Genomic DNA, 25,135 nt, shown 5'->3' on the forward strand with positions numbered 1-25,135 from the left:
TCTACGAAATGGGGCACATGTGGTTTTGGTTCCTGTTTCCGACCAAACCTTTCACAAGCTTATCGCTTCGTGTTTATTTCTCGTCCACAACAAAGAACAACATAATCAATTTCATTCCCTCCAATAAATAATATTCTATTCCATTTCTAGTGCCCACTTCAAGAATGACCAAGAGTGAGCCTTTGTTTCTTTTGCAACTTTTTTTTGATGCTCATTCGATTTTCATGTTGATTATTTGAAGAGCTCCACTTAGAGACAAAAGCTCATCTTACTAATTTTTGTTTATAATCACCATTTCATTTGGTGTCCTAAAAATCCAAGAGACCATCACACGCATGTACACACACACCAACTATGTGCTTTCGAACATCATGTAAACCCCTTAAAAGAAGATAAGGAACAAAAGTGAAGTTGGTAAGAAATAGAATAGAAGACTAAGGAGCACACGCTTTAAAAGCCAAGTCTCCAACGGTTTGAATCAGTTTCTCTAAGCAAGACCAAATCCATCTGCAAACAAACAAAAAAACATTTATCATTGACTTGTAAAGAAGAAGATGAACAAAACAGTGCATAAGAATCCATTCATTCACTTGTTTGGTGTCGCTAAGTACACACTATTGACTACTAACCTTTCAATGAAAGGATTCAAATCTTTGTGGACATCATGAACTTGGACTTCTTCTCAGCGGGCTTCAAAATCTGAAACGAGCACATAAGGTTCTCATCCACGCTCATCATCGCACCAGCATTGTCAAATTCTCCACAGTAGTTAGGAGCTGAAAACACCGTCACTAGCTGTCTATCAGCAAAGAACTCATACCCATCTTCCACCACCTGTCATTATACTTCCTTGTTAACATCACAAAAAGCAGTAGAATCGAATCAAATCAAAACACTCACCTGATGAGCACGACACACAAGGTCTAGATCATGTTTCGCTAGAAACTCAGAGACTTTGTCCGGACCAAAAGTGTACGAAACGCCTCTATCATTCATCCCCCATCCGTTAACATCTTTCCCAGGATCAGACCATAGCAAATCACAGAGGAGCCCCGTGTCAGGAATCATAGTCGGACGCGGCAAGCTTCTGATCTCATCCAAATGGTTGAGATCCGGCGAAAGTCCACCGTGCATACACAGTATCTTGTCATCTATAAGCGCCGCAACAGGAAGGCAGTTGAAACCGTCTGTGAAAACCTTCCACACTCTCACATTGAACCTCCTTTTACACTCATCGTAAAACCCATATATCCGGTTGATGGAAGCACACTCGTGGTTCCCCCTCAGTAGAAAAAAGTTCCCTGGGTATTTGATCTTGTAGGCTAGCAAGAGACATATCGTCTCAAGACTCTGTTTGCCTCGGTCCACGTAGTCTCCAAGGAAGAGATAGTTAGCACTAGGGGGGAATCCACCGTACTCAAACAGCCTCAGCAAATCACTATACTGCCCATGTATATCACCTGGTTCAATATCCACCATACACTCAACAGTTACTAGACTCAAAAAGTAAAAATGATGTATTCAAGCATTGCAAAAACAAAGAGATGCTTGCTGAAACCTCAATGTTCTACCAACCAAACTAGCAAGAAAACAACATCAAAGAACACCTCTACAACAAAACTAAGTCTCTTACTCAAATGTGAACTACTCATTAACAAACCCTTCTACACGTGTACATGTGCTTAGACGCTCTAATCAAAGACACTCCACAAAAGGTAAAGCCTTTTTTTTTAGCCTCTTCACAACACCAATCAAAAGATTCAAACATGGCAAAGTCTCTTCTCAATACTCTTAACAACATTTATCACAAACACCCATTAAGAGATATGCACAAAGTTTCAAACTTTCGAACACTATAAACCCTAAAATTTTGGGGAATCAACGAATCGAATTGGGTTTTCGATTAAAAAACATACCGCAGATTTTGATGGGTGCTTCAAGCTCAAGCAAATTAGGTTGCTGAAGAAAGATGTCTCTAGCGGTAGTGCAAAGCTGTTTGATCTCTGCCTCCGAGAGCTGGACTTGTTTCCCTGGTCTAGCTAACCTAACCTCCGTGAGCCGTCCGATTATATCATCGAGAACCGCCGAGTCAATCGCCGTCTGCTGCTGCCCTTGCGTCGTCGCCATTAACGGAACAGCAACAACAAAGCAGGGGGTGTGGGGTGGGGGAGGGGATAATCAAACGATGTCGTTTAACATGAGAATCCTCGAAACGGCTTCGGCTTAATGGATAATGGGCCGATTTATACCACGTTATTTGATTCATTAACGGCCCATTTTCTATTAAACTAAATAACATCCAAAACCAAACAATTATTTTACCTTATAAATTGTGTATGCAATTCAAACATTGGCGTATAATCCCTAAAATTTTTTTTTAAAAAAAACAATTTTTACAAAAAGCCAAAATCATTTTGGATATTAAACAATGTTTCATATTTTAAAACATTTCTACGTTTAAAAATAGTGATGTGAGTACAGCTGTGTGTGTATATGATCGTTTAATACTAATAGTAGTAATTGTGATCTGCGACTGCAACATGAGATCGTATGTCACAGTTTATTATTTGTTTTCTAGTCGTGTGACTGATTTCAGCAACTAATCATAAAGATTAAAAACTAAACTTTTTAGTTAAGTGACATATTAATTACTACAATTTACACAAAATATTGCATTAGGTAAACGGATTTTATGTTATAGTCGCAGAGCGCACTGACTCGTAAACATGGTCATATATGTCCATACAATTTTACCAAAAAGAAAAATATGTGTCCATACAGTGAGTCAGTGACAAACAATATATTGTCCCAAGGCAAGCCAAATTCTACCAAAGCGTGGTCTCATGGTTTATCAAAGGTCTCTTTCTCTTGTGGCAATGCTAACCACAATGTCAAGCTCCCTCAGCTTGCTTTTGTTTCAACTTGTTTCATTGTCCTTAGATCATTAGGAGTTGCTTTTTCTTCCTCATCTCTGTTGTTGCTTTAGGTTTAAATTGCATCTGCTACTAGTGTTCTATGTACTATCAGAAAAAAAATTGGTACAAAATTTAACATTTACACCAAAAACATAATAAGATATTTCAAAAAAAAAAAAAAATAATAATAATAATAAGATATTTCTCATTTTTTCCCCTGGTCGTAAAGTTAGTTTCACTGGGGTGAAATATCGTAAAGGGTTTGATACATTCTTTCCAAGTCACCTACACGTTTCTCATCTCAAGGCTTTTTTCACTAGAAGTCTTTACAGATACAAAGTTAAAAGAACTTTTAGTAAGGTGGATAAGATGTATCATGTATCATAAGATACGAAAGTAAATTGTTAGATTTTGTGTGATTAAAGACAAATGCTGCGGATTGGATTTTGAAAAAAATGTATATACCTCTTTTGTAGGATATTGGATATTTACAAATATCTTTGTTTCCTGTGATGTATATACCTCTTTTTTTTTGAAAAAAATGTATATACCTCTTTTGTAGCCAAGTGTTGTAATTTTGTTACGATAATTATATAATATAATATATAGAAACAAAATTGATTCATAGATTAGACAGAATAATAACGTTCTAAAAGTTGAAATAGAGTGAAAGTTCAAAAATGTACATAAAAGTATTTCATTTCTTAAAACTAAATTTATCCGATTAAGAAGAAAAACCTTACCATTCATGAGTTAGAGGTATAACTCAAAAAATGTTACCATTCATCTATTACTTTAAAAATTTTGAGTTATTCTTTTAGAATGTATTATATACTATGAGTTACAATTTTGAGTTATCCCATTGAAAAAATTGATAACTCAAATATTAACTCAACTTCAACAAAATTTCATGCATTAAAAGTTGACTTAATATTTTTTTTTGGTTTTAGGTTAGTTATCCTACGGTTACTTTTTAATTTTATTAAAAAATTAGTTTTTTTAATATATGCATGTTGTCTCACGTTTTGTGTTTTTCAGTTAATAAAGCATTTTCAAAATTTTACATAAATGTTTACTAGTTAGTCAAGTTATATCTATCATTTTCATTTAAATTATCTAAAATTATTTCTATAATTTTAATTGCTAACTATATTTGGTAACTAAAAGTTTTACGTAAGTAAAATTATATGTAAATATACTAGGTATCTTTTATTAGAATAAATATAAGTATATTACTGTATTTCCTTAATTTTAATTTATTTATTAAAATAAAATATTATAAATTGAATCAATTTTATTTAACTGATAATAAATGTTATTGTTATTGATAAATTTTAAATTATTGATAGTCATAATTTTCTTCTACATAATATTTTTTTTGGTCAAACATCTTCTACACAATATATACTGCAATTTATACACTAAAAATTTTACCAATCAATAATTTTAAAAATATATAGTAACCCAGATTTTACTACGAACTCATTACATAAATCTACAGTTTATACCACATAATTATACTGCAAATTATATCGAATTATAACTTTTATTATAATTCAACTCTAATTCAACATGTTACTAGTCAGATTATAAATATGGTGCTTGATATTATTGTAAGTTTCCACAGTTGATTATAAATATCGTGTTTGATATTTTGTCCTCTGATTAAGAAAAGTTAAATGTTTTGGTACAGTAAAACTGACTCTTGAACTTTTGTTCTATTTTAACTTATGTTAATTTTAATTAAGGTTAGATATGTTTGTATACATATTAAAAGTTAATGTTGAATTCATAAAATTGACAGCTTAGTAGAAACGAAAAGATTAAAATTATATATATTATTGTTTGCAAAATGTTTTTCGCCTATGAACTCCCACGTTACAATTATATAATTAACAAGATATTTTATATTAATATTATTAGGTTTATTTATTTGATTAGATAGTTGATTATAAATTAACACAATGAAATTGACAAATATAAGAGCGTATTTAAAATATATAAGAATTATGTAAAAACGTATTTAAAATAAATAAGATATTTCTTATATATTATGTTGTTATCCAAAAATAATATTTTAGTCATAAAATTAAACATTAACATATCAAACAAATCATAGTTAAATACTAATCAAGAAAAAACATTTGTAAATAATTTTGAAAGTATTTATGTGAGTTTTAAAAAGTCTTAACACAATGATAAACATATTTTTTGATAAAAATAACTTGTCATATATAAATTATTTGATGTTTAATTAAATATTTTGAGTACATATACAACCAATAGTTTTATCATGTTGGTTTTGAATAAATAAAATAAATAAACTAATAAATATTTGTAAGGCATGTGTCAGGCAAAACATTTAGTACTTATTATAAAAACATACATAATACTATATTTAAATGAGATATTTTCTTATTTAAATGAGATATTCCAAAAACAAGCAGCCTTAATTAAAAAAAAGTATGGGATCGTCCATACATAGAGCGACTTTAGCAAGTTGATAAAGAAATGGTCAGATCTCAAGGTGGATTTGATCTGATGCTATCTTTAATCTCAAACTATTATCTTTGTTTTATGAAAAATTACTTTAAAGTGTCTATAGGTTAGGCTTTTGTTCTGTAAAAATTGGGTGTTTGATTCCACTTTGAAGCCTCTTTCACCTTTGTGGCATCATCACGGGTCAGGACCTTCCTATAGATTGATGCCTCAAATTATACTTGTGTCAACGTTGCAAAAGCACATCTTTATCGTGTATAGCTTAAAGCCACGTCCCATTAAGGAAAAAGAGCAGAAAATTAAAAACGATACAATGTAGCAATGTCTTGGATTTGAATAGGCTTATCTAAAGATAGGAAAAGTTCGATATCAAGTTTAAAAAAATCCCTTTAATAGTGTGATAATTGGACGATTTAAAAAAAGGAAAAAAATTAGAGGTCGGTAGAACAAAAGCTAAGATCGTTTTAAACCTTGTAAACGCGGATTTTAAACTTTGCGAGTGATGGAGAATAAATTCGCTGAAAACTAAATTTTTTTTTTGTTTCATGTTGTGTTTCATGTTGTGTGTGAATGAATGTCGTTTTTAACAAACTCTTTGATGTATTTAATTCTTTATACAAGAACATGTCGATATAATTTTTTTCTTTAATGCAGAATTTTTCTTTTTTTCCTAAAAGATTTATTCGGCATAATATTAAAGTCAAATTTTATATGATGTACCTGATGGCAGAAAAAAAATGATGTACCTTGTAGAAGGAACGAAGTCCATCTCCATTAAAATATGCAACTTAAAATCTAAACCAGAGACAGTAGTTGCTGAATATACAATAATTTATTAGTATTACTTAAAGACTAAAAAACAAAACCAAAACCAAAATCAACACCTAAACAGAAGAACTAACCCTAAAATACCAAAGATACTTCTTTAAAGAACAAGAAAATTAAAACAAACAACAAAACTCAATGGAAATATAGTAGAAACCGAACGGGACTAGCGTCGCCATCAAAACCCAAAAAGAAAGTTCTCTTAAAAAAAACTGATAAAGAGAGAAGCTTCAAAAGGTTTCAACTATCCTCCTCCTCCTAACACCGTTATTTGAGAGATTCTCCGCCTCAGCATGATATAATATATTCTCTTGAAAAAACATGTCTTTCTCTCTGTTCCTTTCCTTTCAGAAGCTAAGCATCTCCTCTTTTTCCTTTTCTTTCACATTTTTTTTGCCCGATCTCTTCTGCAAAGATTCTCTCTTTCTTTGTTCTCTTTTCATACATGTTTTTATTCTCTAATAACTATTAGTGACTTATAACTTCTTCATCCTCTCTTCTCTTCTTCCTCCTTCTCTTCTTTTCTTTTCTTTGCTTCTCTCTCCAGGCCGTCGTTTTAGCTTCACTCACACGTATTCAAGGATATATAAACACGTGTGGGACATTCTTCATCCTCATGGATTCTTCTTCATATGGTGTTTCTCATGTCAGCCATATCTCCAACCCTTGTATCTTCGGTGCGTTTTCTTTTCTTTTAACATGGCCTATCTTAGGCATAACTAAGTGAAACATTCGTGTCTAGAGCCTCCAAAATATAAGAAATAGTTTTACATATATAGATTCTCAAATTTATAAAAAAATAATTTTTTTTTTACTAAAATGCTTATAGTCTCCAAAATCCGGCCCTGCTTGATACTGAGTTTTTGGCAAGCCTACCAAGTCAACAAATGGCTCATGCACAGTGTTTGGAATCCTATTTTTAGACTTAATATTGAAAGAGTTAACTTAACATTTTTGATGATATAACAGGGGCCGGGTCGTCGTCTTCGCCAGAGAAGAAATGGAACTTGATGAAATGGGTGAGTAAGCTTTTCAAGAGTGGCTCTAATGGTGGTGGTGGTGCTCGCACTAATCATCATCCTCCTCAGTTTCAAGAGGACGAGAATATGGTTTTTCCTCTGCCTCCTTCCTCTTCGGTAAATATTTTCTTAATTGTTCATTAGATTATTCTAGTTAAATTTAGTCTTTTTTTTAGCAACAGTTAAATTTAGTCTTTTCATTCTTTTCCTTTCTATATAAATCTAGACATACACTATAGCCTATAGGCATGTGATCGGCAATATTAAATCAATATGCAAAAGACATGTGAATGTTGCTACTCTTTATCATTTTTTCAATGTTGTTGAAATATCACGGGTCGTTGTGGTTGTACATTCTGTGAAATTGTCACATCCATGAAACATACAATTAATTGGTCCATTTATTATTCTCTGTTAGTGCTTAAATTGACATGATGTGAAAATGTGGCCTTGAGCACTTATAAGGATGACATAAATAGGTAGAAAACGGTTTGTATGCTGGTTCAATAGGAAATTTATTAGTCGGGTGAGATGAGATTAGATTTTAATGTTTTGTGAGCTATAATGCAAGAATATTAAAATTTATTAGTTAATTTGATATATATATATATATATATATATATATATATATCATCTATATGTTAAAATTTTAATTCTAGAATTTGTTAATTTTTGTAACATATAGCTGTGATATTTAATATTATATAAAATAATAAGCCTTTTTAGCTATAATATAATAATAGGCATTTTCAAGTTAATATGAGCTACTACGCACATAGCTCATTGGGTTTGGAATATAATTGTAAAGCCATGAAATAACGAATGAACATTAAGCATCCATTGCATGATGGAAGAGTTAGATTGGATTGAGGTGGCCTATTCTGATTCCCATAAGCACTACTAATGATATTTAACCACTAGTATCTCTAAAAGATGAAATCGATATGGTGAACAATTAGTTTATTTTTCAAGTTAAAAAACAATTAGTTTTTAAATAAAAAATCTAACTCTTTTGAAGTATATTTTATCAATATCTTTTTTTTTGCTGAGAATCATTATAACTTGTTATTTTATATAGCCCAAATTTGCGGACCTATAACCCATAGAACTATATCACTTGTTTACAAAAAGATTAATTCACATGCTTTGGGATGGCTATCTTAACGAATCAGAACGATCGGTCGAGAGCCGCACGGGACAAAGAAGAACTCGATCGTGCATTGTCAGTTTCTCTAGCTGACGATACGAATCGACCCTATGGTATTATCTTTTGTCTGCCTTAATGAATACAGATGAAATAGAAAGAAAAAAAAATATTAAAAACATTATTTCTATAAATTAGAGACTGAATTTATTTTATTTGGGCAGGATATGGTTGGTCTATGGATAATAATTCGGATTTCCCTAGGCCTTTTCACAGTGGATTGAATCCATCTTTCATTCCACCTTATGAACCGTCCTATCAAGTCAGACGACCACAAAGGTACAAAAATGCACACTCTTAATTCAGTTTTATAGAATTATAACTACAAATTATATGAAAAAGATATCTTCAAAAATGGTGTTTGATCTTAATATTGTAGCAGAATATGTGGCGGTTGCAATAGCGATATTGGTCTGGGGAACTATTTGGGATGCATGGGAACATTCTTTCATCCTGATTGCTTCTGTTGTGATTCATGTCATTACCCTATCACTGAGCACGAGGTATGTTTATGTATGAATATGATATACATATATATACGTTTGTATTTGAAGGAGTACTAATATGTTTTGTTGGTTGACTCAAAGTTCTCTCTATCAGGAACCAAACCCTATCATAAGATTTGTTTCAAAGAGCTTACTCATCCTAAATGTGAAGTTTGTCATCATTTTGTAAGCAACTTTACAACCACATTATTAGATTCTTACACATCACAGTATATATTATATACTAAATTCTTTTTCTTTTTTCCTTAGATCCCAACTAACGAGGCTGGCTTGATCGAGTATCGATGCCATCCATTTTGGAACCAAAAGTATTGTCCGTCTCACGAATACGATAGAACCGCTCGTTGTTGTAGCTGCGAACGTTTGGAGGTAATCAAATACTAACAAGGAAGTTGAAACCCCCTCTTGATTATTGCTAAGTCCATGTGTTTTTTTTCGATGTTGTGACCTTATGAAGTCGCGGGACGTGAGATATTACACGTTAGAAGATGGGAGAAATTTATGTTTAGAATGCATGGAAACTGCTATAACCGATACTGGCGATTGTCAACCACTTTACCATGCGATACGAGACTATTACGAAGGAATGTACATGAAACTTGAGCAACAAATCCCCATGCTTCTTGTTCAACGAGAAGCTCTCAACGACGCTATCGTCGGAGAGAAAAACGTAATCTTTTTGGTCTTGAATTAGACTTAATATTTTCACAGGTTGAGTTTCGCTCACATTATAATTAAAAAGTCTTATGTACTTCTCATAGGGATACCATCACATGCCTGAGACAAGAGGCTTATGTTTGTCTGAAGAACAAACAGTCACAAGTGTAAGTCTTTTAAAATTCTTGTTACAACTTAACGTAATTTTAACCAGCGGGGTTGTCCTGGTGGTGTTGAGGGAGCTTCGGCCCCAATACGCACCCGGGTTCGAACCGCTGACCAGGCAATTGGAGTATCTAATTCCCCATAGTATCAAATGGTCCACCTCGCGCCGAGGGGTTGGCCCCTAGGGGTGGAAGTCCCTCCAGGTTAATCAAAAAAAAAAAAAAAAAAAAAAAAAAAAACTTAACGTAATTTTTAATTCTAAACATAATTTTGGCCTGTTTTTTGTATGTTTTGGTTCTTCACAGGTTCTTAAAAGACCGAGACTCGGCGCTCACCGTCTTGTTGGTATGAGAACTCAGCCACAAAAGCTTACACGCAAATGTGAAGTCACTGCGATTCTCGTTCTTTACGGCCTCCCTAGGTACTTATTTTACTCAGACGACTCACTCACTTTTTTTTATCCCACCCGAAAAAGATAGTGAAAGATTGGTAACATAACGAAATTTTGTTGTATGAATGAAGATTATTAACCGGAGCAATTCTTGCCCACGAGCTGATGCATGGATGGCTACGGCTCCAAGGTACTTACTATTCACCTCCATCTTTTTTTTTTCTTTTCTTATAAGAAAAATAAGAGTTGAATAATTTATTTAATATATTACATCTTTCTCTAATAAATTGAATTTCAGTACGTTTTCTTGAACTTCTTGTCCATTAATTTTAAAACCCTTAGAAAAGTAAGCATCTTAATTTTTTTTATTTTTATGTTTGCATTAGGGTATAGGAACCTTAACCCTGAGGTAGAGGAAGGTATCTGCCAAGTCCTCTCTTACATGTGGCTTGAATCTGAAGTTCTCTCAGATCCTTCTTCTTCCAGAAACATGCCCTCAACATCAACTGCCACCTCGTCATCGTCGTCTTCTAACAAGAAAGGAGGGAAATCAAACGTGGAGAAGAAACTTGGAGAGTTCTTTAAGCATCAGATAGCTCATGACGCATCTCCTGCTTACGGAGGAGGTTTCAGAGCAGCAAATGCAGCGGTTTGTAAGTACGGTCTACGTCGTACACTTGATCATATCCGCTTCACTGGAACTTTTCCTTTATAATTACCTTATCAATGACTGCAACATTTAATGTTCTGTTTTATCATTACACAAAGGGTTTGTTTTTAACTTCTATAGAATCTCATAACAGACTTTGTCTCCCCTTGGAATTTGAGTGAGGAGATTTGTTGTTTGGAGGTTTTACTAGAACAATTATTGAATACTAATAACAAAAAAAAGAAGAATTTATTTGTTTCCAAAATATCAAAACTTCAAGAAATTGCTACTAAGCATCTCAGTTCTCAAGAGAAGCAAATTCTTGAAGCACACATTTAGGCATAAACACTTGTGTTGTGATTTAAGCTCTGTTTTGTATCTTTTATGAGTCTTAAATCTCTCTCTCTCTCGATGTTTGTCTCTCGTGTGTTTGTTTGATTTGTTTATAAAGAAAAGAACAGAACACAAGCGAATGTTAACGAGTTCAGGCCCTTCTACTTCGCCCTACGTCTCGCCGGGATCTGATACCCAGAATCCACTAGAATCACTTAGGTCATATACACTTTACAACCATCTTAACTCAACCATAGTTAGTTTCGTACAGCTTAACTCGTGTAGACAGAAGGAGTGGTCCTCAAGCGTGCCTCTGAGCCGACTTCTTCTTTGGGCCGGAACAGAGCAGCTCTGTTCTTCGAACTGATCTTGCTCAAATGAGGAAACTCAGTCACGCGCGCGCCACGTGCTCACTTACTCTCTTCTGGACCCAACGGTCATATTGTCTTTCCTTTTGGGCCTCGTCACACTCGGCCCACTTCCCGTACTTAGCCGTTGAAAGAAGATTGTTTCTTCTTCTTCTTCAAAGACTCAAAGACAATCCCACAAAACTCCACCTTGGATTTGAGTTCTTTTGATTCTAGTTCTTGGATTCCACCCGGTTTCTCCTGACTGCTGTCAGTTCTTTGATAGCTGGAGCAGCTCCAGTGCATCTTGGAGCTTCCCCACTGGCAACACCTTCGTAAGAATGTCCGCCGGATTATACAAGGTTGGTATCTTCGTCACCTTTACCAACCCATCTGCTATTAGGTCTCTGATGAAATGAAACTTCCGTGCAACATGCTTTGTTCTCTCATGGAACACAGCATTCTTTGATAATGCTATTGCACTTTGAGAGTCGCAAAACACTTCAACTGCTCCTTGGTGAAAACCCATCTCATTCATCAATCTTTTGATCCACACTGCTTCTTTTCCAGCCTCTGCAAGAGCCATATACTCTGCTTCTGTCGTAGACAAAGCCACCACCTTCTGTAGACTGGACCTCCAACTGATAGTTCCTCCACCAAGAGTGAAAACATAACCACCCGTTGACCTCATGTGATCTAATTCTCCACTGAAATCAGAATCACAGTAACCTCTCAAGACAAACTTCTCTTGTCTTTTAAACACTAGCTTCAACTCTGTAGAACCTTTGATATATCGCAGAACCAACTTTACTGCTTGCCAGTGCTCCTTCAATGGTTTACTCATGAACCTACTAATGACTCCAACAGGATAAGCAAGGTCCACTCGCGTACCTATCATGGCGTACATGATACTTCCTACGGCACTGGCATATGGAACTGACTTCATATCCTCTTCTTGTTCCTTCAGATCCTTCTCTGTTGCTGCTCTGAGTTTGAAATGAGCTCCCAATGGTGTTAACACCGAGTTACACTGATCGAGCTTAAAGGTATCTAACACTTTCATCAGATAACTTCCTTGAGAAAGAGTTAGAATGTCTTTTGATCTGTCTCGGTGAATCTCCATTCCTAAGATTCGCTTCGCTTCTCCCATATCTTTCATTTCAAATTCTGCACTGAGTTGATCTTTAAGCTGCTTGATCTGCTTCATGTCGTTTGATGCGATGATCATGTCATCAACATAAAGAAGTAAGTAGATGTACTGATCTCTGCTAATTTCCTTGTAGTAGACACAAGTATCCTGCTCACTTCTCTTAAAACCTGTCTTGACCATGAATAAATCGAACCTCTGATTCCACAACTTTGGAGACTGTTTTAGACCATACAGAGAACGTTTTAGCAGACACACCTTCTCTGGTCTCGACTTGACTTCATATCCTTCTGGTTGATTCATCAAGATGTATTCATCTAGATTTCCATGTAGGAATGCCGTTTTGACGTCAAGTTGTTCAAGTTCCATGTCAAACTGAGCCACTGCAGCTAACAACAGGCGAATGGAGACGTGCTTGACAACATGACTGAAGATCTCTTGATAGTCCACACCATGCTTCTGGGAGTATCCTTTGGCTACAAGCCGCGCTTTGAAATACCTCCCATATTTTCTTCTGTAGACCCATCTGCAGCCAATGACTTTCTTGTTCTCAGGTTTGTCCACTAGTACAAATGTCTTGTTTTTCTTCTGAGAGACCATTTCATCATCCATGGCTTCCTTCCAACTTTCCCAGTCTGGATCATTTAGTGCTTCCTCATAGCTTCTAGGTTCAGGTCTCCCACCATCTTCTGTCATGGCGAGAGCTAAGCCTACAGCGTATGAGTCTCCATATCTCCTTGGAACTTTCGTCTTCCTTTTAGCTCTGTCTCTCACAAGTTGATACTGACTGATATCTTGATTGTCATCAGAATGGTCTTCTTCGTCCGTATCGGTATCAGCTTGTTCGGAGCTATCTGATTCTGATTCTCCAAAGGTTTGCGTACCAGGTCTCCTGGAGCTCTCTCCACCTTGACGTGTACTAGCTTCAGCTTCAGGTTCTGCAACCTCCAAGTTAACAACTTTGGTTCCAGTCTGCTGCTTCTCTGCATTACCTGAAGCTTCTTTTATATCTTTGTACACTTTATCTTCTTGAAACACCACGTTTCGGCTGATAATGCACTTCTCTTCATCCACCAACCAGATTCTGAAGCCTTTTACTCCGGTAGGATAGCCTAAGAAGACTCCCTTCTTAGCTCTTGGATTTAGCTTGCCTTGACTTGAGTGCACAAAAGAAACGCAGCAAAAACGTTTGAGACCACTGTAATCAGGTAGACTGTTCGTCCACTTTTCTTCAGGAATGCCAAAATCCAGAGCCGTTGAGGGTGATCTGTTTATTAAGAACACTGCAGTTGATGCCGCTTCCCCCCAAAACTCTTGCCCCAGACCTGACTCACTCAACATACTCCTGACCTTGTTCATGATGGTTCTGTTTAGTCTCTCTGCAATCCCATTTTGTTGGGGAGTGTAGGTACACGTACGGTGCCTCACAATCCTTTCTCTTCTGCAGAAACCATCAAACTCGTGGTTACAAAACTCTAACCCGTTATCAGTTCTCAACCTCTTCACTTTCTTTCCTGACTGTAGCTCCACCATATTCTTCCATTCCATGAACTTTGTAAAAGCTTCGTCTTTAGTCCTCATGAGAAATAACCAAACTTTTCTTGTGAAATCATCAGTAAAAGTGATGAAGTACTGACAATTTCCCAAGGTGTTTGTTACAGATGGTGAGCCCCAGAGATCTGAGTGTATGTACTCAAGCTTATCTCTGGTAGTATGCTTCGCTGCTCCAAAACTCACTCGATGTGCTTTTCCATACACACAATCTTCACAAAACTCAAGCCTATCGACTTTACAGTGTTGCAGGCACCCTTTCTTGGCCAACACTTCAAGACCCTTCTGACCTATGTGACCAAGCCTGCTGTGCCATAACTTAGTTTCGTCTGAGCTTTTGTCGATGGCGTTTGCTTCTCCAGTAACGACCTTTCCCTTGAGTAGGTATAGCCAGTCGGTTTTCACAGCCTTCATCATCACTCTGCAACCTTTGACGACTTTGAGTACTCCTTCCTTTGACTGAAACCAGCACCCACTCTCTTCCAATGTCCCCAGTGAGATGAGATTCTTGGACATTGTTGGAACGTATCTCACGTTTGTAAGTAAGACAGTGGTTCCATCATCATTCTGGATCCTAATGCTTCCGATTCCCTTTACAACAGAAATAGTGTCGTTTGCCATCTTCACACTGCCTCCATCTGAGCTTGAAAGGGATTCAAACCAGTCTCTTCTTGGGGTCATGTGAAACATGCATCCAGTGTCAAGAATCCACTTTTCCCTTCTCTCATCTTCTGTCAGAAAATTTGCTTCAGAAACCATGAGAGAGGCCACTTGATACTCATCTCCTTTCACTACTGACGCTTCACCCTTTTCCGTTGAGTTGAAACCTTTGTTTCGCTCCTTCCACACAAAACATTGCTTCTTGAAATGACCCTCCTTGCCACAGACCCAACATGTCTTTGCTGCACCTCGAGACTTAGATCTGCTTTTATGCTTGTTCTTATCAGACGGCTTGGCTCTTCCTTCAGATCTGCCCCTGTCTTGGACATACAACGCTTCTGAGTTACTCTTAAGAGCTTTACCATTAACACCAAGCTCAAGAGTCTTTGACCGTATAGCTCCAGTGATTTCTTCTAGAGCTAGAGTAGTCTTGCAGTACTTCAACGCCTCCTTCAACTGATCGAAATGATGTGGAAGAGACATGAGCAAGACTATAGCTTGGTCTTCTTCAGGAACTGTGACCTTGACATTTTCTAGATCTGAGATTAGCTTGAAGAAATCATTGACGTTCTCTTCAATCGATATACTTTCACTCATCTTGTATGAGTACAACCTCTGCTTTAAGTATATGCGGTTTGGTAGAGATTTCGCCATGAACAGGTTGTCAAGTATCCTAAGCATACCTGCAGCCGTCTTTTCCTTTAATATCTTCCTGAGGATGTGGTTCTCGACGCTCAGGATGATTGTGGATCTAGCCTTCCCTCTCTTCTCCTTGAGGGTTTTGTCGGTAGGTTCTGAAACTTTTGAGACGGGAGTCACAGATCCTCCACCACTTGCAGGATCTTGGCTTGCAACCGCGACCGTCTCTTCTTCTTCATCTTCCTCCAGACCTTCCATAAGACCCAACAAGTCCAAGTGCGCCAGCAACTTCTCCTTCCAGAGAACATAGTCTCCTTCTCCATCAAACTTCTCGACTTCGATTTTTCCCGAAGTCATCTTCACGTAGACGCGGAATCACTCAAGAACTTAGAGAAAACAGAACCAGGCTCTGATACCAGTTGTTGTGATTTAAGCTCTGTTTTTGTATCTTTTATGAGTCTTAAATCTCTCTCTCTCTCTCTCGATGTTTGTCTCTCGTGTGTTTGTTTGATTTGTTTGTAAAGAAAAGAACAGAACACAAGCGAATGTTAACGAGTTCAGGCCCTTCTACTTCGCCCTACGTCTCGCCGGGATCTGATACCCGGAATCCACTAGAATCACTTAGGTTATATACACTTTACAACCATCTTAACTCAACCATAGTTAGTTTCGTACAGCTTAACTCGTGTAGACAGAAGGAGTGGTCCTCAAGCGTGCCTCTGAGCCGACTTCTTCTTTTGGCCGGAACAGAGCAGCTCTGTTCTTCGAACTGATCTTGCTCAAATGAGGAAACTCAGTCACGCGCGCGCCACGTGCTCACTTACTCTCTTCTGGACCCAACGGTCATATTGTCTTTCTTTTTGGGCCTCGTCACACTCGGCCCACTTCCCATACTTAGCCGTTGAAAGAAGATTGTTTCTTCTTCTTCTTCAAAGACTCAAAGACAATCCCACAACTTGAAGATGGCTCTAGACATAGTTATCGATCAAAGACTTGCTCATTACACTAAATTAAAATTGATAAAAGAGTTACTCAATGATACTGATACTCATGTTACCTGTTAACAAACCATCTCTTTTGTCTTCACTATTCCGAAACCTGTATAGAAACCAACACTAGCACTTCCGTGTAATAATTCTCCAAAGAGGATTATTGTATTCACCCGATCCAATAGTACAAATTTTGGTAATATCCATGGATTGGCTGAGTGAGTAAGCTATCAATAGCTCATTTCACTAATGACAGAATCAGTCTGGGATCTCATTCGAGTGAAGATGCTGTTTAACAACAGAGAGACCTCTATTAAATTATCCAAAATATACTAATGCAACTGCATTACTGTAAGAAAATAAACATGATTTTGGTTTACTTGTCAAATTAAACCGAACAAAAATACATTATGATTCTGTTCGGTTCGATATTCAATTAGTTACTGTTACGGTTACAAACTCAAGTTATCTCTTGTCATATAATTAGCTTGGTTATCTTGGTTCAAATTTTAGTTAGTTCGACGGGGCGGATTCAATTTAGTATGATTAGGTTGATATTTTTTTTTAGTGAAAAATGAAGTAAGATTTAACCGATCGTCGAACCAAATCAAACCAAAAATAAATAAAAATTAATCGGCCAAACTAAACCAATGAATTTGAATTTAAGCCTGCAAAAGGTTTGGGTTCGCTTTGGTTCGACAGGCTCGATTTTTGATCAAATGAAACACTGTGGAATGTATTGATTCTGGCGACGGGTCGGATCTATTCAAGTAAAGAAAAACCATTATGGGCCGTATGAATCCTGTGATTAAATGGGCCCATGTCACGTGTAAACGGTGCGTGCAACTCAACTACCGAAAAAAACGCGCGTGGATCATTGTCTCTCTCGCTCTCTTCCCCTGTGTCTCCCTTTACCAATTAGCTTTCCACGACGACGACGACGGAGAAAGCAAACTAAGTAACCTCAGAGAAAGTCACCATCTTTCTTCTCCCCCGATCCTATCGTTCTCGTGGATGCGATTATAAAGAATCGCTCTTTTCGATCACTATGGATGAGTCGTTCGCTAATCTACAGACGAGCCATTTGCTTGGTTCAGTTCCCGTAAGTCTCAATCGTTTTGCTTCTCCGACTTTCACCATTTTTTTAGAATCGTTCAATTGGGTTTGTGTCTGATTAGGATAAAGAACTTTCCTTTAATGAAAAGTTGCTGTCTTTTTGGGTTTTAAATGCTCTGCATGATTGGATTGAATGTATTCACTTTCGTTCTTTCTAATACAAAAAAAAAACAATATAATTTGAAGGCTGTGATCAGCGATGACGACAAGAAGAGCACTAATGTGCATATAGCTAGCGTTAATGAAGGTATGGTTCTTTTTTTGCTAGAAACTATAGCTTAGTGAAAGAGTTTGAGAGTGTTTGCTTGGTTACTTGTCTGCAGCAGGTCCTTCTGCAAACATGCAGATATTTCCACCGCATCAAGGAAACAATGCAGCAAAGGGTTATCAAACTCTTCAGACCCCAACAGGTATGTATGTAGTACATATGCTTCTTTTGCCTTTCTTTCTTTCTTTCTTAAGGATAAGCCACCATGTTCATCGTGGTTGATAGAATGCTTATGTGAGTTGAGCCCGTTCCTCTACGCTTTGTTATGTCTTGTATGCTAATTTGATTTTTATCTGCACCTGTAGAAGGACCTGAACAGCAGCCGTCGAACAACTGGAAGGGATACTTTAACGTCTACTCGTACGCCCAGTACTTCAACGTTGACACCGACGTTGTTCTGAACAGATTGATGAGTTCCTTGTACCCCACCACTGGTGATTTTTTCAGCAAGATTGATGCCAACCCTGATTTGTAAGCCTTTCACCTTACCCTTCTCGTTGATTGCTCTTTCTCTGATAGAATTCTTTGGCTTCTCCTCCTATTGATATTTCTTTAATAACTCCACTACTTCTTCAGGCTCTTTTGTTAAGTGTGAAAGCACATTAAGTGTCAGACTACTAAATTTGCTATGTCTTCTTGCTGCCAGCGTTATATAATCCAGTATCCCATCTGAGCTTATATACTGTAGACTTAAGCCTACATGGCTACATCCAGATCCAGTTTTTCCGTATGCTATTTGTTAGCTGTCGCTTGTTGAAACAGTTCCTCACATTATATTTAAGCTGTTAGCTTTTTCATAGGAATATCTAAGGTCTGACAAGTGCGTATATATTCCATTCCATTAGCGTAACATTTTATCTCCTTCAGAATGGCTAAAAAGTTGGTCTTCGTGTGTGGGTTTCATCCCTCTCTCTCTCTCTCTCTCTCTCTCTCTCTCTCTCTCTCTCTCTCTCTCTCTCTCTCTCTATTAGGTATGGCCTTGTCTGGATCTGCACTACGCTTGTATTTGTGCTTTCCTCTCTCGGAAACTGTGCCACGTACCTCGTGAAGAAACGAACCGACAGTGAAGCACCTTGGGTCTTTGATGTGAACTATATAAACTTGGCAGCATCTTTGATCTACGGCTATGCAATAATTGTGCCGGTGGCGTTTTATTTCTCACTCCGGTATATGGGGTCCAGAGCTGATCTTCTAAGATTCTGGTGCCTCTGGGGATACTCTCTCTTCATTTTCGTTCCAACCACTGTAAGTGTCTCCTGTACCAGCAGCACTTCTGTCTGATTCACAAATGGTTGTGTAGCTTAGTTCTCAATGACAATATGTACCGTGACTTATAAAATCAACCTAACAGTCATCGGTCATTTGTTTTTTCAGCTTCCATTGCTTATTCCAGTGGAGTTTCTGAGATGGGTGATTATACTCTTAGCTGGTGGCGCATCGTCCTGCTTTGTTGCCCTGAATCTACGGTCTTACCTTGAGGCGAGCAATGATCTGACGGCTGTTGTGGCTGCAGCGTTTGGTCTGCAAATGGTTCTGTCTATCTTCGTCAAAGTCTGGTTCTTTCCTTAAGTCCCTCCACACCACACGATAAAACATATATATAATGTTTGTAAAAAACGTTTTAGATTTTGATGTGATGTGGTAGAACAATTGAATTTGTCATTACCAGAGAAACAAAACCCCACAAAGTAACATATACACTGAACTGAATCATCGGGATTCGTTTTGACTTGCTTAGTTTCTTGTTTGCTTGTTTTTTTTTTTGTGAGTTGAATTGTCTTAGGATTTTATAATTTAAATGGTTGATTTTTATCTGGCAGATATCAGAAAGTGGATATTAAAAAAACAACTTTTATGTAGAAAGCATGCATGTAAGAACACATTAGATGAATGACAGAGAACCTGTCTCTAGTGTCTTTTTAGTAAAATATCTCCAAGTACCTTGCTAAACATCTGAAATAACACTAAAACAAATTTATTAGCGTCTTTTTTTTTTTTTTCGATAATCGTGGGGTTCACAGGCGCTAAGCCCAAACTAATCCCCACGAGATTTTCCATCCGGGCACGCACGGTTATAGACGGAAAGGTGGTCAAAACGACTCGATCCACGGCAGGCACTCCATCTGGAATTCCATTACCACTAGGCCAAGAGCTCTTGGTTAATTTAGCGTCTTATTTCGTTGATAACTATTTGTTATAAGTTTTTTGGAAATCAAACAGACTTTAAAAACTAAAAAGTAAATAAAACCTAATAAATAAATAAATCTACATTTCTTTTAGAATAGATATCACGTAAATATTCATAATACTTTGGATGTTGATGATATATCGAAACAATAATTCTCAAACTAGTCGATTGTGGTTTTGCAAAAACACCTTATTTATTATTTTTTTCCTGAGCACGTTTCATTAAGATAAGATATTAATTTAAAGATTAATAGAGGGCGGAGGAATGAAAAAGAAATAGTGTGTTTATGCAAAACAACAATTGACTCATCTGAAAATTATTATTTCGATATATCATCATTTTTTTGTTTTGAGAAAGAGCTTTTTATATCATCAAAAGTTCAGAATATTATGAATATTATGTGCTATCGTTTGTAAGAAAAATAGATTTATTTAGTTTCTAGGTTCTATTTATATTTTAAATTTTAATTGATTTCCAAACAAAAGCATATATTGTATTTTTCAATAAAAGAATTGTAATCAATGCAATAAGACACACTATTTAGGCTTTGAATGGTAATTGAATGATAGAAACATTGAATTATCTATCATTCCTAAAAAAAATAGTAATCACAAAAAAATAATTTTCCTTTTTATAGAGAAATATTAAAGAAAATCATTACTTATTAAATTTGGAAAAAAAAACAAGCATTTCTTTTCATTCCTACTATTTTATTCATATACGTTCATTTCTAATCCGTTTCTCTTAGTTCCAAAAAGATCATCGGTCAGTAGGCATGGGCACAGATCGAATATCCAGGTTTTTGAAGGTATTTGTGATTTGCTTTGAATATTACAGATATCTAATTGTCCGATTTGATTTACTTCGGAAAAATACGGATATTCAAAAAATGGATATCCGGAAAACAAATAGATATTTGCGGATATTTGCTGATACTTACGGATTTCTCATTTGTTTTGATTTATACAAATAATCTTAAAAGTTCGATACAATTTTTTTGTAAATTTTTTTTGCATGATATAAAAGATAAAAATTTTAAAAATAGTGAATCTACATATTTTGTAATTTTTTAAACTTAGTTAACAATAATAATAATACAAAACTTAAGAAAAAAATTATAATTGTCATAATTATTTTATCTTCCTTTTATATAATACTTTTATATAAGTAATAATGTGAATATAATCTATTTAATCATATGTTAGAGTAACAATTATACAGCTTTATACTTTTAAAACTTTAAATATAATAAAAATACATGTATTTATATATTGACGGATCAGATCGGATATTCGCTTCCCAAAATTTTAATATTTGTGATTTACTTCGATTTTAACAGATATTGAATTTTAGTATTTACTTTGCTTCGAAACCTTACGGATATCCTGAATTTTCGGATCGAATAACAACGAATAACAAATCAAATCAAATTTAACGAATAAAATCCCCAGTCCTACCGGTCAGAAGCCTTAATTTTTTTTAATCAGCATGATCTTGTTTAAGTTGTTTAGCAAAGTCCCTATAAGACAGAAACAAGTTATAATGAGTAAACAGTATTATGAAAATTTTATTTATAAAGAAAAAGGTTATTCTAAGAAATATATCATCATTTTTACATATCAACATTTGTAACTAACATTTACTCTTGACGATTACCCACGTTTATATTTAGTAAAACCGCACTGACTCCTCACAAAACACATTGTTGTTTAGATTATACTCCACTTCTTAGTATTTATTTACCATTCGTTTAGCTTACATAATTACTGGCTAGTTTTGGCATCTCAAACAAAAATACTTTTCTTTGCAGTTTTGTTCTCTACATTGTTTACTTGTTGGTTTTGTAATCTCAAACCAAAATACTTGAATAATTAATTGTGTTAATAATATAATTTGTCCAGCTCACCGTACGCAGAACAAAGAAGTACACTACAATATTTTTAAAAAAATCTGTAAAAAAGAACAATATCAATTCTATGATCAGCCCAATCTTCCCCAATAGCAATCACTCTCTCTACCAATCTTTAGATTAATATCTTATGTGAACTAATTAATTATTATATGATAGTGATTCTTTTTTTTTGAAAGATAAATATGATAGTGATTCTTCCAACTTTTCTTCCTCCCTATCTGCGTCTTTTATCACCACATGTATACTTTTGAAAACCCAAAAGCCAAAGGGGAGAGATACTTTTTTTATTATTTGCTTGCATGACGATATCACACAAACGTTTTGGTTCTCACGTAATTTCAGGCTGCTCAACTTAGTGCAACCGAAGTAAATAAGAAAACGTGATTCCACTAAACCCTTTAGAGTTTGGCTCGTGACTCGTGACAGCTCTACAATTCTACATTGGCTACAAAATAAAATGTTTGATGCAACTACACCAGTTGAATCTGTCCAAGTGTACGTAGCATATGTTCTACAACATTTATATACTCCTGCACCTTATCTTATTCTTTTCTTCTTCTCTTTTGTTGGTCGAATGAAATCTCTTATCTAATAAATCTAAAAGACCACAGCAAAAAATGTGTTCTTATTTTGGCCAATCGATATATTTACACATATTAAAATAAATGAAAGCATACCAATTTTTTTGAATATTGAGTAGTGTGATAAGTCTTTTGTAACATTAAAGAACCGAAGGGTTATACTTAAATTGCAATCATATTTTCTTAATTTGTTAGGATTCTCGTTTCCACAAATTTTAACTACATTGGCATGTGAGTGTCGACGGTTCCTTTATTACATATCGTTTTATCCCTTGGATTGTATGTTTCTATTATGGTATATCCCATAGATCATATATATAATATATCTATGTGTATGTGTATGCGACTACTGGTGTCGAGAAACCATTGGGTTTAAGTGTATATCAATAGTTGACAAGTGGTTGGACCCATTTTGGAAGAGACTTGTTTATATAAACAATAATTCCAATAATTCGTTTTGCTATCAGAGATGATTTAAGACAAAATTGACCATCATTTGCTTGATATCATTAGTGACAATAATAAACTATATGAAACGACTCAATTTACACATAATATTTTTAATACGAAGATTGAGGACACATCCCCATACTTATTTTAAAGTTAGTATTATGTTTTTCTTTGTCACAAAGTTAGTATTATGTTATTTCACTTTACATGTGCCCTAGTAGCTATTCGGAAACTGTATATCTATAGACAGTGGCGGTCCCAGAAAAAAAATGACTGGGTTCAAAGTGCATTTGGGAGGGTTTGAACCTAAGATCTCTGAGTTCACTAAGGGAGTTTTAACCAAATTTGTCATAGAGTTTTTATGTTTTATCTTAAATTTTTTTATTTATTCTATTTTTTGTGGTGTCAATTGAAACCACTTACCTCTGAGTGGGTTCTCCCCTGTCTATAGATTCGTGTCCCTTTACTTGTGCCCTAAATCGATACGTGTCCTAGTTTTGTAAGTGTTTTACCTTCTCTCATGACTTAAATGATTAAATCCATAGAGCTCAACTGAAATTGGATTTGGATTGTACCTACAAAAAGACTGTAGTCATATATTCTTCTCATGATAAGTATTCACCATACAACTAGCTCTATATATGTATTTAAGCTTTTGAACATAACCGATCGATAAACATTTTGGGGTGATACCTGCCATGTAAACGTCATGTTCGAATACGACGATATGTATTTTTATGTAAGGGTAACTGAATGATGTGGAATCGGAATGAAATGATGCGACTGATCAATTTCATAAAAAATTCCGTTTTGTTGTGAATGTGTATATTATTAATGTCGAATATGAGCTCCTTATATAGAGAGTTACAATGTCTAAAATCTTAATGGGCCGGTTACAAGATGGACCTCTAATGGGTCAAAACCTATTAAGTATCTTTTGGATAAACATCCATCTGAACCAGTCGGTTCATAACACTTCCCCTGGATGTTGAATTCGCTGGATGTTGAATTCGCTAAAAAGTTGGTCTTGAACTACTTTAGATGAGTGACTCTTCGTGTGTGGGTTTCATCCTCTCTCTCTCTCTCTCTCTCTCTCTATTAGGTATGGCCTTGTCTGGATCTGCACTACGCTTGTGTTTGTGCTTTCCTCTCTGGGGAACTGTGCCACGTACCTCGTGAAGAAACGAACCGACAGTGAAGCTCCTTGGGTATTTGATGTGAACTATATAAACTTGGCAGCATCTTTGATCTACGGCTATGCAATAATTGTGCCGGTGGCGTTTTATTTCTCACTCCGGTATATGGGGTCCAGAGCTGATCTTCTAAGATTCTGGTGCCTCTGGGGATACTCTCTCTTCATTTTCGTTCCAACCACTGTAAGTGTCTCCTGTACCAGCAGCACTTCTGTCTGATTCACAAATGGTTGTGTAGCTTAGTTCTCAATGACAATATGTACCGTGACTTATAAAATCAACCTAACAGTCATCGGTCATTTGTTTTTTCAGCTTCCATTGCTTATTCCAGTGGAGTTTCTGAGATGGGTGATTATACTCTTAGCTGGTGGCGCATCGTCCTGCTTTGTTGCCCTGAATCTACGGTCTTACCTTGAGGCGAGCAATGATCTGACGGCTGTTGTGGCTGCAGCGTTTGGTCTGCAAATGGTTCTGTCTATCTTCGTCAAAGTCTGGTTCTTTCCTTAAGTGTCTCCACACCACACGATGAAACATATATATAATGTTTGTAAAAAACGTTTTAGATTTTGATGTGATGTGATGTGGTAGAACAATGAATTTGTCATTACCAGAGAACAAAACCCCCACAAAGTAACATATACACTGAACTGAATCATCGGGATTCGTTTTGACTTGCTTAGTTTCTTGTTTGCTTTTTTTTTTCTTGTGAGTTGAATTGTCTAAGGATTTTAAATGGTCATTTTTATCTGGCAGATATAAGAGAGTGGATATTAAAAAAAAGAACTTTTTATGTACAAAGCATGTGAAGCATGTAAGAGAACAAGACAAAAGGTCACATTAGATGAATGACAGAGAACCTGTCTCTAGTGTCTTTTTAGTAAAATATCTCCAAGAACCTTGCTAAACATCTGAAATAGCATTAAAAACAAAT

General features: G+C 35.8%; 3 protein-coding genes across 6 annotated transcripts; 2 read left to right on the forward strand and 1 right to left on the reverse strand.

Annotated features, from left to right (window-relative positions):
• Positions 1-249: 249 nt before the first annotated feature.
• LOC108847427 (serine/threonine-protein phosphatase PP1 isozyme 4) lies at positions 250-2,177 on the reverse strand. The gene is made up of 4 exons (XM_018620672.2): positions 1,917-2,177; positions 901-1,460; positions 630-834; positions 250-507 (listed from the first exon to the last, which is right to left on the reverse strand). Exons 1-3 carry the CDS (start codon positions 2,125-2,127, stop codon positions 646-648), a joined length of 960 nt encoding a protein of 319 aa, XP_018476174.2. The 5' UTR covers positions 2,128-2,177; the 3' UTR covers positions 250-507; positions 630-645.
• Positions 2,178-6,364: 4,187 nt separating this feature from the next.
• On the forward strand, positions 6,365-11,034 carry LOC108847426 (protein DA1-related 2). 2 transcript variants are annotated; one of them, XM_018620670.2, is made up of 12 exons: positions 6,365-6,916; positions 7,209-7,375; positions 8,431-8,518; positions 8,627-8,741; positions 8,842-8,965; positions 9,050-9,133; positions 9,218-9,337; positions 9,426-9,638; positions 9,730-9,792; positions 10,096-10,211; positions 10,313-10,371; positions 10,568-11,034. In XM_018620670.2, exons 1-12 carry the CDS (start codon positions 6,856-6,858, stop codon positions 10,894-10,896), a joined length of 1,539 nt encoding a protein of 512 aa, XP_018476172.1. In that variant the 5' UTR covers positions 6,365-6,855; the 3' UTR covers positions 10,897-11,034. The 2 variants fall into 2 exon arrangements, with proteins under 2 accessions (XP_018476172.1, XP_018476173.1); XM_018620671.2 differs by having other exon boundaries at positions 6,366-6,916; positions 8,845-8,965.
• A 6,329-nt stretch (positions 11,035-17,363) lies between these two features.
• LOC108844090 (uncharacterized) lies at positions 17,364-24,887 on the forward strand. 3 transcript variants are annotated; one of them, XM_018617293.2, is made up of 6 exons: positions 17,364-17,598; positions 17,799-17,859; positions 17,936-18,022; positions 18,186-18,351; positions 24,114-24,387; positions 24,517-24,887. In XM_018617293.2, the coding sequence occupies exons 1-6, from the start codon at positions 17,545-17,547 to the stop codon at positions 24,709-24,711; spliced, it is 837 nt and encodes a 278-aa protein (XP_018472795.1). In that variant the 5' UTR covers positions 17,364-17,544; the 3' UTR covers positions 24,712-24,887. The 3 variants fall into 3 exon arrangements, with proteins under 3 accessions (XP_018472795.1, XP_056860596.1, XP_056860597.1); XM_057004616.1 differs by lacking the exons at positions 24,114-24,387; positions 24,517-24,887 and adding exons at positions 18,852-19,125; positions 19,255-19,699 and having other exon boundaries at positions 17,370-17,598; XM_057004617.1 differs by lacking the exons at positions 24,114-24,387; positions 24,517-24,887 and adding exons at positions 18,852-19,125; positions 19,255-19,699 and having other exon boundaries at positions 17,370-17,598; positions 17,939-18,022.
• The last annotated feature ends 248 nt before the right edge of the window (positions 24,888-25,135 follow it).

This window comes from Raphanus sativus, chromosome 3 (genome assembly GCF_000801105.2).
Source record: "Raphanus sativus cultivar WK10039 chromosome 3, ASM80110v3, whole genome shotgun sequence".
In the NCBI taxonomy this organism is placed as follows: domain Eukaryota; kingdom Viridiplantae; phylum Streptophyta; class Magnoliopsida; order Brassicales; family Brassicaceae; genus Raphanus; species Raphanus sativus.

What these genes read in the sequence shown, in the direction of transcription:
- LOC108847427 (XM_018620672.2), bottom strand. Translation starts at nt 2,127, where the DNA reads ATGGCGACGACGCAAGGGCAGCAGCAGACGGCGATTGACTCGGCGGTT. An exon ending in AGCACCCATCAAAATCTGCG is followed by an intron (nt 1,461 to 1,916) that starts GTATGTTTTTTA and finishes ATATTGAACCAG; the next exon opens with GTGATATACATGGGCAGTAT. An exon ending in TTGTGTGTCGTGCTCATCAG is followed by an intron (nt 835 to 900) that starts GTGAGTGTTTTG and finishes GTATAATGACAG; the next exon opens with GTGGTGGAAGATGGGTATGA.
- LOC108847426 (XM_018620670.2), top strand. Translation starts at nt 6,856, where the DNA reads ATGGATTCTTCTTCATATGGTGTTTCTCATGTCAGCCATATCTCCAAC. An exon ending in CGATACGAATCGACCCTATG is followed by an intron (nt 8,519 to 8,626) that starts GTATTATCTTTT and finishes TTATTTGGGCAG; the next exon opens with GATATGGTTGGTCTATGGAT. An exon ending in CTATCGTCGGAGAGAAAAAC is followed by an intron (nt 9,639 to 9,729) that starts GTAATCTTTTTG and finishes TACTTCTCATAG; the next exon opens with GGATACCATCACATGCCTGA.
- LOC108844090 (XM_018617293.2), top strand. Translation starts at nt 17,545, where the DNA reads ATGGATGAGTCGTTCGCTAATCTACAGACGAGCCATTTGCTTGGTTCA. An exon ending in TATAGCTAGCGTTAATGAAG is followed by an intron (nt 17,860 to 17,935) that starts GTATGGTTCTTT and finishes ACTTGTCTGCAG; the next exon opens with CAGGTCCTTCTGCAAACATG. An exon ending in AACTCTTCAGACCCCAACAG is followed by an intron (nt 18,023 to 18,185) that starts GTATGTATGTAG and finishes CTGCACCTGTAG; the next exon opens with AAGGACCTGAACAGCAGCCG.